The sequence below is a fragment of the Tamandua tetradactyla genome, chromosome 14 (genome assembly GCF_023851605.1).
Source record: "Tamandua tetradactyla isolate mTamTet1 chromosome 14, mTamTet1.pri, whole genome shotgun sequence".
NCBI classification, from domain to species: Eukaryota; Metazoa; Chordata; class Mammalia; order Pilosa; family Myrmecophagidae; genus Tamandua; species Tamandua tetradactyla.
Window position 1 is genome coordinate 54083515 of NC_135340.1, and position 14293 is coordinate 54097807.

Here is a 14293-nt window from a genome sequence, read left to right on the forward strand (position 1 = left end):
GATTGGCCCGCCCGGCGCACTGGCCCCGCGTACTTGGATTGGCGCCGCCGGAGGCCGGAGCTTAAGTAAAGGGATTTAGGGGCGCGGGTCAGCAGTCCCCTAGCCGGAGGGGCTGGCGTCGGCTTCGAGCCCAAAGCCGCGGGGTGGGTGCCTGGCCCGGACGCACGCACCATGCCTTACCTGCTCATCAGCACCCAAATCCGCATGGTGAGTACCCGCCGCTGGCGAGCTGGAGCCGGGAGCATGCCCGAGGCTCCTTGCGACCGCACCTGGGCGTCTCCCAACCTGGCAGCGCCCACCGGTGACTGCACCCACCCGGGCCTGCCTGGGGCACGCCTCCTCGGGGTGCGAGGCTGGGGGTGCGGACTAAGCCTGGCTCCCGGCGCCCGGGATCTAGGAAGCCCAGGCGGGCCCGGAACCGCCATGGCCGCGAAAGCTCCTGACCTGCCTTTCCCGGAGAGGTCCGAGCTTCCAGGAGACCTCCAGGGAGCTCCGGACTCACAAGTGGAGCACTCTCTGCCCCCTACACAGCCGCTCCGCGGGGGAAATAAAAGGAATAACCCGAGGAAAAGAGTTTTGGAAAAGGACATGCTAACGCGCTAAAACACCTGTGCCAAGTCCCTGGCCCACAGGCAGCAGGAGCAGCACCTGCAGGCGCTTCCAGGAAGTTCTATCCCTGAGGCCTTAGGAAAGGAAGAGAAAAAAGAACTTGCTTGTGAAGAAAGCAAAGAGAGACGAGGTGGTGGGGTTAAAGATGGGGAGAGCAGGACCCAGAAGTTAGGTTCCCTTCTCCAGGTGCAGTTCCTTCATCTGAAAAGAGAAGGTGCTGGCTTTGGTGGCCCCAGTAGCCCCGTTTAGCTTCAGAATATATTTGGGACCCCCAGCCGGGCTGTAAGATCCTCCTTTCCCTCTTCTCACTCCCCAGAGCTTGGGTGGCCCATCAGAAGGAATCCTGCTCCCCTGGAAATTCACGTGGGTGAAGGAAATTACAGGTGGGCTCACCAAAGGATGAGGAGAGGTCTTGGCAGTGCCCTAGGCTAATCAGTGTTTTTAGAAGCAGTCACCTGTGGAGTTGTTAAACTATGAGCTCCTGGGCCCCTTCCTAGACCCCAGGAAACATTCAAGGAATGGGGACTGGAAATCCATACTTGGAAGTGCTCCCAGGTGATTGTTTTGTTTTGTTTTAATGTAACAGCTTTATTGATATGTAATTCACATATCATACCATTCATCCATTTTAAGAATATAACCTTACATTTCTTAGTATATTCAGAGTTGTGCATCTATCACCACAGTCAATTTTAGAATATTTTCATCACCCTCAAGAGAAACTCCACACCCCTTAGCATTCACTCCCCATTTTCCCCAAGCCCTCGCAGCCTAGGCACCCACTAATCTGTTACGATAGACTTGACTGTTCTGGACATTCATATGAACAGAATCATACAAGGGGTGGTCTTTTGTGTCTGCTTATTTCATTTATCATGCTTTCAAGGGTCACCCATACTACAGCACATGTACTTCATTCCATGGCTGTGCCACATTTGATTTAACCATTTATCAGTAGAGAGATGTTTGGCTTTTTTCCACTTTGAGACTATTGCGAATAATGCTGTTGTGAACATCCGTGTATCAGCTTTTACATGGACATATGTTTTCATTTCTCTTGTTTCCCAGGTGGTTCTGACCCACACAGGGCGGTGGTGCCTGATGTGAAGGTGCCGATAGTCAGGCCGTGCCCAGCTCAGCTTAGAGCAGCTGGGGGAGGCCTACATTCCTCAGCCCCCAAAGATCCTCACCACCCTCTCCAGCCTTCAGCTGCAGCTGTCTCTGAGCCAGGAAGCAGGGAGGAAGGGGAGGTGGGACTTTCCCCGTTACCTGGCAACCAGCCAGGCAGCCACTGTGCTTTCTTTGCAGGAGGTGGGCCCCACCATGGTGGGTGATGAGCACTCAGACCCGGAGCTGATGCAGCATCTGGGGGCCTCAAAGAGAAGCGTCCTGGGAAACAACTTGTAAGTAATGGCATTGCTCAGAGGTTCTTCTCTGCTAGCCCCTAGGCCTGCCTTTGCTCCCTTTACACAATCAGGGAACCCAAATCTGCAGGGACAATACCTCTGTTCTCTACAGGGGTTAGTCGCAGCCCCACAGGACCAGCTCACTCAGAAAGCTTTCCTACTGACCCTCCCTTCATAAAGGTAGCTCCTTCCTTGGAGCGCAGGACTCCAGAAGTGGACTGTTATTTGTCCTGCCCTTTCTCTGAACCAGGCTTCATCAAGCAGAGATAGGTACAGAGAGAAAATTTTCTGTCTTGAAAAGCTGGGTAAGTCACAAAGCCAAACCCTAGAAATGGGGAGCAGAAAGCCTAGGTCCCACTTCTGGCTCAGCTGCTGCCTTGGGACTTGGCCACTTCTCTTGGCAACCTTCATGCCATCTCCATGTCTAAACTGATCACTGCGTCCCTTTCTGCTCCCTCACCCTCGCCTAAGAAGAGTTGCCAGAGTTGTCAGTTCAAAGGGGAAAAGGAGGTGAGCCGAGCCCAGGCCCTTGTGTCAAGGGTGGAGGGCAGAAGCTACCCTTAGCCCTTTGCCATGAGGTATTTGTCTCAAGATGCCCAGCTTGGGGCTTGAACCCTTCATCAGCTTAATGGCCCTGCCACTAAGAGCTAAGAGGCACTAGGGGCCAACCTTCCTGCTCTGGAACTGCAAGACAGCCAGGGAAGCAGGAAGGGCCACAGGCAGGGTAAGGAGCCAGTCCTGGAGTGGGCAGGGGCAGGCTGTGCTTCTGGAGCAGAACAGTGGCTCACGGCCTTGTCAGACTGATATGGGCCCTACTATCTGTATAACACTGGGAAAGCACCTTAACCCCTTTGAATTTTATTTATAAAATGGGAATAATAATGGAACCTCATTAAGTTCTTGGGAGGATTAAGTGAGATCATGCTGGTAAAGTGCTTGGCAGGGGTGGAGGGCAGGGGACATGCACCTAGCCTGGCACAGAGGAAGCAGCCAGGAAATACCAGTCACCACTGGAGCATTCCTGGCCGTAAGTAGGTGCTAGCTTTGCACGGAGAGCTGGCTCTGGGCACCCCTCACACTGCTCCACCCTGGTCTCTTTGCAGCTATGAGTACTACGTCAATGACCCTCCTCGCATAGTGCTGGACAAACTGGAGCGCAGGGGCTTCCGTGTGCTGAGCATGACAGGGGTGGGCCAGACGCTGGTGTGGTGCTTGCACAAGGAGTGACCTTCGAGCTCTGAGGGACAGATGGAGCACCCCTCCTGTGTGGTGGCTACCATGGGCCCTGCCTCCCGAGCCCCTGCCTCACTGACTGCACTGCCCTCCTCTTCCCAAGTCGTCCCTTTCTTTGGCCCAGCACCAGTGGGAGGTGATGGCCCGTCTCTGAAATTCTGCCTCAGTTAGGGGAGGGCAGGACTCTTGCCCTATGGACCCAGCTGCCCCCTTCTCCCTGCCCCCCGACCAGCTGCAGGCCTGGCCTAAGGGCCTTGGGGAAGGCCATGTTCTATGGGTGGGTTGAGGGGCTGGAAGATGGCCCCAGGCCCTGGGTGGGTGGGTCCCACGTAGCTAGTCCAAGCCAATAAAGGGTCATGATGAGTGGTTGTTCCTCTGCTCTGGCACTGACTCTCCCTACAGGGAACCTTTTCCTGGGGGATCTGCCCACTCCCAGGAGGGAGGCCCAGGCCTGCGTGGGGGTCTCTGAGGCAGGGCCCCGAAACCAGGGCCATGCTTGCGCTGGCCAGCACCCTACACCCATGTATGTAATAGAGGTAGACTCTTAAAAAAGAAAGTTTATTGGTGATTTGTAAGAAAAGGGCTGTGAGGTGGGAGGGGCGAGAACCAGGGGGCTACGTGGGCCGCCTCTCCTGGTCCTCCTCCTGCATCTGGGCGATCAGCTGTTGGCGCTCAGCAGCCTGGCGCATGCGCATCATCACGAGGCTTTCATAGTCTCTCTCTGACAGGACCGAGCCCTGGGAGACAGAGGGGTCAGGGGCAGCAGGGCACAGTGCACAGAAGACAGGGCCTAGGCAGGGTGCAGTCTGGCACATCCTTCTAGAGCCCCAACTCATCTAAGTTCCTTTGCAGCAAGCAGGGCTTAGTTAGGCCTCCAGGCCAGCTGCTCCCGGCCTGACTCTCCTTCAGTCCATCCCAGTCAAACTATCTCCCCCACCACCTCCCTTGTCCCATTCACATCTGCAGTCAGCTCTGGTTCTTCTCCTTGTGAATCACTCCCCCATGTTCTAGCCAGGCCCTCACCTCCCTTTATTTCCTCTCAGCCCTTTATTTGGCACTCCTGCCCTCCACCCCATGGCTTCTTGTCTCCTAGATTTCCAACTAAGCCAATGATCAGAGGTGCAGAGATGCACGCTGCCCTCTCCCAGCTGCCATCTCCCCTGTGCTCTGGCTCTTGCTGAGGATGCAGGAGGGGAACCCTTCCCTAAACAGACCCAAACAGCTCCACCCTCGAGGAGGGAGAAATAAGCACAGGTCCAGCTTGCCTCGTAAAATACACATCAGGGCCCCCGGAGGGCAGGGCCCGTGGCTGCTTTTTTTATGATCTGCCAGCACAGTGCCGGGGATTAAGGAGCACAATATTTTAATAGTCAAAAGAATAATAAACAACCAGTTCAATGGGCCAAAGTTGTGGGGCGGAGAAGCAGCTCTACTGACAAAGTCCTGGGCTGCTAACCCCATGCCCTGATGAGGTCTGCAGTGAGAATTAAATCACTTCCTCGGTGCAGCTGAAGCTGTGAGATGATCAGAGGGTCCCAAGAGCTCCTTAGAGAGGGATGAAGCCCATCTGAGATAACAGAAGCAAGCCTGGGCCACGGGTTGAAAGATGCTGTGGCCCGTCTCGGGGAGAGAGCTGGCACAGTACGCCACGCTGACACTGCCATGGAGCGAGTCAAGAGGAAGGGTTGGTGGTCAGTGACCCAGGGAATAAGAAGGGAGCGGCTGGGGTTAAGAGGCCAGCACCCTGGCCAACTGGTTTAGAGTGAGGGGTGTACAGAAACAGGAAGTGCCACTCCGCAGGGACTCCCCCTACCTCTTCCTGACAGTCCCATTCCTCCTCATCCTCCTCTCCAGCTCCTAAGAGAGCTGCCTTCCCTGCCAGGCCCTGGCATTGCTGACACCGTGGCAGCCCTCTCCACAGAGGAAGGTCCCCCACACAAGGCCCAGGCAGCCCGAGGGGCAGGGCTCTGGCCCTCAACCTGTGCTGGGCCTGCCACGAGGCCATCTGGGCCAAGTGAGGGAGGATGAGGACACAGGCAGGCAGGGGGGTTTCAGGCCAAGGTGACAGCAAGTTTCCCCTCCCCAAATAACCCTGCTCTGCCCCGGACCCAGCCCTGGTAGGAGCTGAGCCCTCCACAGGCCCGGGGAGCAGCCCCGTTAACACGCCCTTTGCCTCCTCCCCCTGCTACCTGCAGGCTCTGGAGGGCCTGTCATCAGGCCAGGGGACTGAGTCACCCATAGCAGCAGCAGCAGCAGCAACCGGTCTCTCTTCCTTCCTCAACAATTGTTCCACACTCCTGCCTTTCAGTTAACTCCCTCCCTGCCAGGACCCCTCCCTCCCCCACACACCGGGGCCACGGTGATGGGGGCTGCAATGAGAAAGGGAGCAGTGTGGTGACACATAAAGCAGGGCTAACCCCAGATGAGTCCCCAGAGGAATGTGAAGCGCCCCATGGCTCCGGGGTGTTGGCCACGGCTGCCCCTGTCCCTGCATGCGGATGCTGCAATTACCTCAGAGCGTGAAACCCGGCTTCCTACCTGACTGAGTCAGCTGAAAACAAAAACACATCTCCACCGCCACACACCAGCACAAACAGCCAAGCCATTAATCAGAGTCCAGGAGCTGCCGGCAGAGAGGGCCCGGCCCTAGACTGCCCGAAAGACAGGAACAGCAGCCGAGGGACCCAGCCAGAGGGACAGCTCAGCTTGGGCCGTCTGGCCCCCTCCTGCCTGCCCAGGGCCCAGATGCCAAGGAAGGAGTTCCCTGCACCGGCTGCTCATGCCCAGCCCAAGGAGATTCATCCCTGACACCACCACTGCTGCCTGGACTCCAGCTCCAGTAAGTGCTGCTGCTTTCTCTTGGGGTTTTTTTCCACTGCCCTATCATGTAACCAGGCCACTCTGTCCCTCTCGGAAACTCCTCATCAGGCACTCCCAGCTCTCTGCTCTCCTAGACACCAAAGTGTCTCCTTCCCTGGCCCTCACCTTGCCCTCCAAGATGCTGGCCAAACATCTGTGCTGAGCAGAAACCAAAGGCCTCTGCTTCTAGCCCACAAAAGCTGCTTCCTGATTCTTGCAATTCACTCCTCCATCAGGGACCAGATGGTCACTAGCTGCTCCTGAACATCCATCTGGCTGCTGAGACTCCAGGCTTGTCTGCTGGCCCCTTTGAGTCCCATGGAGACCTGGCGGAAAGGCTCCTTCCGCAACGCCTCCTTCTTCAAGCGGCTGAGCCTGGGGCGGCCACACCGGCTCCGGCGACAGGGCAGCGTGCTGAGCCAGGCCAGCACGGCCGGCGGTGACCACGAGGAGTACAGCAACCGAGAGGTCATCCGGGAGCTGCGAGGGAGGCCAGATGGCCGGCGCTTGCCACTGTGGGGGGATGAGCAGCCCCGGGCCACCCTGCTGGCCCCACCTAAGCCCCCACGCCTCTACCGAGAGAGCTCCAGCTGCCCCAACATCCTAGAGCCCCCACCCGCCTACACTGCTGCCTACTCGGCCACCCTGCCCTCGGCGCTGTCCCTGGCAGGGGCCCTCCACCAATACTCAGAGGAGGATGAGCTTTTGGACACTCCCTCCTTCCAGAGGACACCTGTTCCGGAACTCAGTGACCCCTTCCTCTCCTTTAAAGTGGACCTGGGGATTTCGCTTCTTGAGGAAGTTCTACAGATACTGAGGGAGCAATTTCCCAGTGATCCCCACTTCTGAATGGGGTGAGAGGTGGGGTGACTAGAAGAGCTAGAAGTCTTGGGACCCAGCAAAGCAGGGTCCAGTGGTGGACTGAGAAGGAGGTGGCACAGCAACCCCGGCTCTGCCTGCCCTCTGGGTCCTGAACAGCCCTTCTCATCACCGCAGAGTGAGGGGCAGGCACAAGCTGGACATGTGAGAGGCCGTTCCTGGCAGGAACACTGAAGGAAGCTGGACAGACCGGGAAAGGGAGACCACACCCCACCCCACGAGCACCAAGCAGAGAGTCTGTGGAGGGGGAGGGTGGCAGAGGGACCACGGAGTGCGAGGACACGACTGGGCAGAACAGAAATGGGGCTGCTCCAGCCTCCCTGAAGCCACTGTCAACAAAGAGAGGTCACAGGACAAGGCCAGGTCAGACCCAAGAGGGAAGTGGACAGACCGATGAGCCTGGTTTGACCTCTATTGTCCACTCTGAGAGCCACTAGACACATGTGACTTTCAATTTAAAGTAATGGAAATGAAAAATTCAGTTCCCTGGTTACATTAGCCACATTTTAAGTGCTCAGCAGCCATGCAACTGGCTATGACATTGGATAACAAGAATGAACACTGACATCCCTGCAGAAAAATCCACTGGACCGGGCCCAGGGACTACAAGGGAAGGGAGAGGCTGGCGGGGTAGGAAAAGAGAAGTAGGTGGAGACAGAGTATAACTTGGGAAGAAGTCCAAACTAATCATTAAAAGAGAAGAGGAGAAGAGAGACTTGACCTGCCAACGCTTGCTGCTCAGAGCAGGCCCTTGTGCCCGAGGGAGGCAGCTCTAGGGAATGCCAGCCAAAGGCACCAGATGCAGCTTGCAAAGAGGTGTTCTGGGGAATTCCCAGAATTATTAGTGATGGGAGCGCTTGGGAAATGTTGCAAAAACAGCGGCAGATCTCTCTCCTTCCTCCTACCAGTCCTAGAAAAAGGGACGACTGGATCAGGGAACAGATATTCAACTCATAGCTGCCATGAAGAAACACAGCTGGGCCCCAGAATCCTCCACCAGGACTGGGGTTCAGCCATGCCTGGCTCTGTGGAGGATGGGACCTGCCGACTAGGGCCAAGCTCACTGGGTCAGAAACCAGAAGACGTGAAGCCAGAGCCCATAGCGTTCTGCTGGACTGTGTGGCTCGGACCCCTCAGGCCTCTCCGAGCATGGCAGAGAGGGAGGGGGAAGCTTCGATGATGATGCTTCCACAACCCAAGCCCTGTGACTTCTCTCTCTCCTCCTCACTTTGTGAGGGTTTCCCAAGCTGAAAGGCTCCTCTGCGAATGCCGGAAATAATGAATAAAACTCTATTACACAACCTATGGAGTGTTTTCTCGGGCTGTGAAATGCTAGGATTTAAAGATGGGAGAATGAGGTCTCTAAAGAAGGATCCAAGTTGCGCTCAGAACCAGTTCATTTTCCACCTCTGGGACATGCTCCCAGAAAACATCCCATCCTCCCAGCCAGCTGGAGGGCCACACAGGAGAGCGGGGTGATGAGACTGAGGACAGTGGGAGCAACGCGCCTGCTGATCACCGATCATCCTCCACTCCCCTGCCACATCAGCCTGAGGCTCACAGGACCCCCACCCCGGGCCATTTCAGAGAAGGGAAGAGCCAGATTTCTAGTTCCCGCCCCCAAAGCTCCCCTCCTCCCAAAGTGAGGGCAGGTGTAGCGTGGGGCAGGTATGGCCAGGAGCCCTGCAGCCCCAGCTTCTGCATCCTGGCCAGAAAACCCCTGGGTCATGGGAGAGACTGAAGAGAGCCTTTCACGTTGCTGTGAGGACTGAGAACTGGTTCAGGGTTCTGGGATTCTGAGCAGGCAGCACCCCTGAGACAGCAGGGTAGCCAGTGATATTTCTAAAAAGAGATTTTGCCTTTTGACAGTCTGTCCCTGTCTTGCGGGCAGCCACAGGCATATCTGGACAAATGAAGAGCTGGGGAAGATCGCAGTGGCCCTTGTCACCTGCCCTTCCCTGCAAGTGAGTCCTACCTGGGTTCTCTAGGCAACATAGGCTTCACACACACAAGTAACCTAGGGGCCAGGAAAGTCCTCTTAGCTGATGATGGGAACCCAATAGGAGATGGATAATGGAGCGCAGGGTCCCTCTGGCACTCAGAGGAAAAGAGGTCAACAGAGTCTCACCTGCTCAAAATGAACCAATCAATCCCACTCTACTCCCATACAACCTGAATTTGGGTGGAAAGGACCCCGAGAAGAGCCCAAACAGGAGGAGATCTCCCCCAAAGCCCTGAGTAACCCCATTTTAGCAGGCCTGGCTCCTCACCTGCGACAGTCCTTGGTGACTGGAGCCCATTGTACCCCGGGGCTGTCCTTCCAACCAAGAAATCTTCAGAGGGTTATCGACCAGGCCCACTTCATTCTGGACAGCCAGCTCCTGCCAAGCAACATCCAGTCCTGGTTCCCATAAATTCAATCGACCATAAAGTGGCTCTCAATTCTCACAGAAAAAACCAGAACCAGCATTCTAGTCCCCCAGGCAGAATCAGGCAACCTCAGCAACCTTCAAACAAGGGTGCACTGAAGCCCTAGCCCTTTGGAGAGTGGTGGGTTGGAGCCTTCTGGTTTTTAGGAACAAGGAGAAGCACTGAAGGGGAAAAGGCAGTGCTTGAGACTCATAACCTGGGGGTGTGCCAGCTCCCAGAGTAGGAAGGAAGGCATGGGGGAAGCAGCCAGCCAACAGGAAACTAAAAGTCAGTCTGCACTCTCCCTTAGTCCCCAGAATATTCTCTCATCTGTTCCTTCACATGGAGAGCATTTGCTATCAGGAGTCAGGGAATCTGGATGGAGCCTTGGCCCAGAGACCTCTTGGGAGCACAGGGCACCTGGTTCACAGGGCCCACAGAACTGAGTCTCCTGCTCTAGAATGATAGGGTCATCCCCAAAGCCTCATGCAGCACTCACCGCAGCCTTGATGGTTGCAAACTCCACCACTGCAGTACCTGCTTTTCTACTGGAAAGCACCAGGTTGAGAACTTCACCATACTGTGAGGACAAGAAGGGACCCAGTAAGTATGGCTCAGCCTTCAGGATGGCCCAGCTCATGCCAGAGCCATGCCGGGGCCCACTGGGCCACTTTCAGTTGGGGGATAACTTCTTATTGTTAAGAGTCTCAGGAAAGGGAGATCTGAGATGGCAGAAAGTTGTTTTTTTTTTTTTCACGTAGGACAGCAAAGAAGAGATGTGCAAAGGACTAGGGACTTAGACGGCCAGAGCACACAGGTGCCTGGGCAGGCTGCAGGTGGTGAAGAGGCCTGTGCTTTTCATGCTAGACACCTGCTTCCTCTCTCCCAACAGACTCAGCCAAGGCCTTGGCTTCCAAAAGGATGGCAAGAGCTACACCTGGGAGTGAAGGGGAGCTAGGGCTTGAAGAGGCACATGGCCACACAAGTAACAAGTGGACTGTGGCCTGGGGAGAAGTCTCCAGGCTGTACTAAGGTCAACAAGACAGCAAAGAAAAAGCAAGGGGAGATGTTAAGGGAAGTTTAGGCACAGAGAAAGCCCTGAAATGTGAACTGAGATGAGAGGAAAAGAAGGGAAGCCAGCAAGACAGACCTTTTGAAAAAGCTGCAGGAGGACGTCTTTGGAGTAGCCACCTTTTGACTCATCTTCCTTCTGGCACTTCCATTTTAGCTGAAAAGACAGCAGTGGATGTCATCATTAAACACTGACCTTTGGCTGAACAAGAGCCTACACCTGGGCTTTACAGTTTGTGCAGATGCCTTCCTAGTCCTCAAGGCACCTGTAGTCTAGAGAGCACCACCAAAAAATGACAGGCAGGGCATCCTGCTCACACTCAGCGATGCTTCCAGCCCTTGTAAGACCCTCTCCTAAGAGTGCTTCAGGGCAATGCTCTGCCCTGACATCACCAGGATTAAGAAAGCCTTTCAAGGCAGAGCTCAGAGAAGCAATTCTGATTTCCAGGTAGCTGGAGGATGGAAAGGATGTGTTAGTGGTCCCAGTTCCCCACAGGGATCCAGCATCCAGCCCAAACCCCCAGAACTGTAGGAAATACCCCTGTTCTTGCTGAGAGGAGACCTGTGGATTTTTTTTTTTTTTTTTTTTTACATGGGCAGGCACTGGGAATCGAACCCGGGTCCTCGGGCATGGCAGGCAAGCACTCTTACCTGCTGAGCCACCGTGGCCCGCCCAGACCTGTGGATCTTAATGAGGAGACCTGTAGATCCCGCCAGGACTCACCTTTAGTTTGGGGGTTTCTTTGCCTTCACTGTACTCTGCCTTTCCTAGAAAAAATGGAAAAAAAGAAACAGGGGAGAGTATAAGGGAGTGAGAGGTTCTCCCAAAGAAGACACAGCCTAGCACCTAGAAGGACCTAGAAAAGGCTTCTCCTGACCACGGGCAACATGTGGCCTGCCCTGGTGAGAAGCTTGGTGAGGAAAGTAGACACAATCCCACCCCATCCCCAGAGGAGCAGCCACTCCATGGGTGGTCTGCCTGCCCAGCTGGTGAGACCTGCCCATTATTGAACGTTTGCTAGGGACAGGAGGGAGGGATACAGATCAGTCAATCCTACTAAAATATAGGATCCCAGGGCCCAACATGTAACACTGCCTTTTCCTCTGGTTATCTGCTCTATAACAGACCCACCTCTGCTTTGAGAGTAAGACAGAGAGGGCCAAAAAGTCTCAAGCAGAGTAAAAGCAAACAGGCCCCAGAGAACTGGTAGGAAGAAGGGACAGGTGGAATGTGTCAGAGGGGGAGCCAGGCCCTAGATCCCCTTGTGGCCTAGGGGTTCCAGCAATGGAAGGAAGCCTCTACAGCTACCCCAGCAAGCAGCCAGCGTGGCCTCGTGAGCTGGGAGGGGAGAGCTGTGAGTGTGACTGCCTCTCACCTCTCAGCCTCTGTTCGCGCTCCTGACATATCTGCTCCCGGATCAGCCTCTGCTGCTCTTCCAGCTGCCGGGAACCCTCTTCGCGCAGACGTATGATCTACAGGGTGGGAGGTTTGGGGGTGACAATTCTGTGCAGATCCAATTCCAAGTTGGCTCACCTTGTAAAGGTCCCTGGGAGGTTCCACCTGCAAGCTAGGGCTCAGCAACCTGTGGGTGGGACATGGTACCCAGATCCCACAGAAGAGGGGGAACGAGCATGCCCTCCCTACCCCACAACCACCGGGTTCCTCCCTCTTCCTTCTCCTTCTCTTCTTCATCCTCCTGCAGATGGCCCTCAGGTCAGGATGTCTGGACTCACCTCTTGCTCTAGTGTCCTGGTGCTCCGGCTCTCCTCCTCCTCCTCACTCCCATGGGCCTGGGCCTGCTGCTCCCGGGCCTCCAGGTCTAGGCACAAGGGCTCAGTGACTTAATTGCTGGTCTCAGCAGTTTCTTCATGGCCTCAGCCTGCCCCGGCTCTGGCTGCTTTGATAACCCCACAGTTTCAAACAGGCTGAAGCCACACAGTAACTGTCCCTCCCCTCCATGGCCATATTGCCCTCGAGATAATTTCCACTGAGAAAAGTCATGGCAGAGAAGAAGCATGGACTCCAGCTGAGTGGTCAGGGGTCTGGAAGGGTTAAACAGCTCATGCCGACCCAGCTGGCTCTATCCAGTTGGCAGGCAGAGAGCAAGTAGATCAGCAGCCTAGGACCATGTGTCGGGCTGCCAGTGGGTGTGGAGCTGCTGGCGTCTGTTCCTGTGGTTTGGCACCACAGCCTGACATGGGAAGGCTTGCCTTGGCTTTGATCTTTCCCCACCATTTAGCTCAAGTTCCCACTGCCTCCTTTACATCCTCAACACACATTTACCGAGCCTCACTATGGACCAGGCTACAGTGGCTCCCTCAGAGCTGGGCAGATCCTGTGTGAGGGCATCAGCCTCGGTTCGGAGCCCTCCTTCCTCCCAGTGGCTATGACAATCCTGCCCTTAGGCCCGGACTCACTGCTTTCCCGTCTGTGCATTTTCCTTCCCTAGAGCCTTTTTAAAAATTTTTGATCTAGAAATATATGTATTGGGATGGCAAATGCACATATTAAATTTGAAGAGGGAAAGAGAAATTGTGTAAAGAACACCTGGACGAATCTTACAGGGGTGATGAACATGTTCTCAAATTGATTTACAGTCATCGTTGCTCCATTTGGTAAAATTACTAAAACATCACTGAATTACACACTTGAAATAGGTGAATTTTATGATATATATATATAGCTGTAAAAAAGAAAAACAGTAAAATAATGCCTGAACCTCTTTGGAGCCCTCTGAAAGAGCTTCTTAGAATTAATGCTGCAGGCAGGAATGAGGCTGGGCGTGAGGAGTGAGGCCTGGTGAATGAGGGCACTGATTTCAGTCTTATTAAGTGGGTTTACATCTCAGCTCCACAAATTCTTAGCCTTTCAGTATCTTGGCTTCTTTGTCTATAAAAAGTGGATTAAGAGTTCTCTCATTAAAAAAAAAAAAAGATTAAAAAAATGGGTTAAGTGATGCCTACCTCCTTGGATAGCTATGATAATTAAAGGAGATAATAAATCATCTGTCATAATGCCTAGCTAATAGTAAATCTGGTAATTGTTATTATTCCTAAGAGTGCCTTAGAATCCAAACCCTAGGAACAGAGTCCTGCCCAGAGCCTGGGCCAAGAGGCTTCAAATTGGTGGAACTGAAGCTCTAGAAAGAAAGGTAAAAGGCAATGGCCAAAGGGAAATGCAACCGCAGGCCACCCAGCATTATGATGTCGCCTACCAAGCTTCACCTTCTTCCTCCTCTCATCAAGTTTCTGGGTCCTTTCTGCTGCCTGCTTCTTGGCTTTCCTGACCTTGTCATATGCAGCCTGGCAAGAAAAAGGAAGACAGAGCAGCGGGTCAGCCAGAGAAAAAGAACAGAGCCCCCAGTATATTCCTGGCTCCTGCCTGCTTGGCCCAAGGGCCTTACTCTCAGGAGCCCATGGTAGGGTAGCCAGGGGCCTGGGTCCCCAGGGCTTGGAGAGCAAGGACTGTGTCGAATGGCAGAGTGCAGAGGATCGAGGCTGACGGGCAGACGTGATCTCTAACCATCGGGGCCAACGCAGATGGAGAAGGATGGACTTACCCTGGCCGCAGCATCAGTCAGCACCTCCAAGGCCTGAGAGAGTTGGTGGAAAAGTTCAGCTAAACATAAGGGCCAAAAAAGAGAGGGGAGAAAACAAAGTTGGACGTGGTGACGGTGTGCTTGCTCAAAACAAAGAAGCCATAGGATGGCAGAAAAGCCAACACTGGCAGATGACACACCAGCAGGGAAGGATGAGCCCATCAGCAGCTGAGTGGATGCCCCTAACGTGTGAATGAAGCCCCTACACCCCACCAGCACTCACACTCA

The 14293-nt window shown here is 54.6% G+C and overlaps 2 protein-coding genes across 4 annotated transcripts in view; one reads left to right on the plus strand and one right to left on the minus strand.

Moving 5' to 3' along the window:
• Positions 1-6425, plus strand: GCHFR (GTP cyclohydrolase I feedback regulator). 2 transcript variants are annotated; one of them, XM_077127489.1, is made up of 4 exons: positions 1-207; positions 1918-2012; positions 3119-3281; positions 3385-6425. In XM_077127489.1, the coding sequence occupies exons 1-3, from the start codon at positions 172-174 to the stop codon at positions 3240-3242; spliced, it is 255 nt and encodes an 84-aa protein (XP_076983604.1). In that variant the 5' UTR covers positions 1-171; the 3' UTR covers positions 3243-3281; positions 3385-6425. The 2 variants fall into 2 exon arrangements, with proteins under 2 accessions (XP_076983604.1, XP_076983603.1); XM_077127488.1 differs by having other exon boundaries at positions 3119-6425.
• The window catches only part of DNAJC17 (DnaJ heat shock protein family (Hsp40) member C17), a 66510-nt gene continuing 56009 nt past the window's right edge, over positions 3793-14293 (minus strand). Inside the window, exons 3-11 of one of the 2 annotated variants that reach the window (XM_077127485.1) lie at positions 14027-14085; positions 13682-13769; positions 12201-12286; positions 11843-11939; positions 11191-11234; positions 10546-10623; positions 9895-9975; positions 9257-9367; positions 3793-6587 (exon numbers count right to left, since the gene is read on the minus strand). In XM_077127485.1, coding sequence (XP_076983600.1) covers positions 6294-6587; positions 9257-9367; positions 9895-9975; positions 10546-10623; positions 11191-11234; positions 11843-11939; positions 12201-12286; positions 13682-13769; positions 14027-14085 — 938 coding nt within the window. In that variant the 3' untranslated portion in view covers positions 3793-6293. The remainder of the gene's footprint in view (positions 6588-9256; positions 9368-9894; positions 9976-10545; positions 10624-11190; positions 11235-11842; positions 11940-12200; positions 12287-13681; positions 13770-14026; positions 14086-14293) is intronic. The other variant, XM_077127486.1, reaches the window with a different exon arrangement.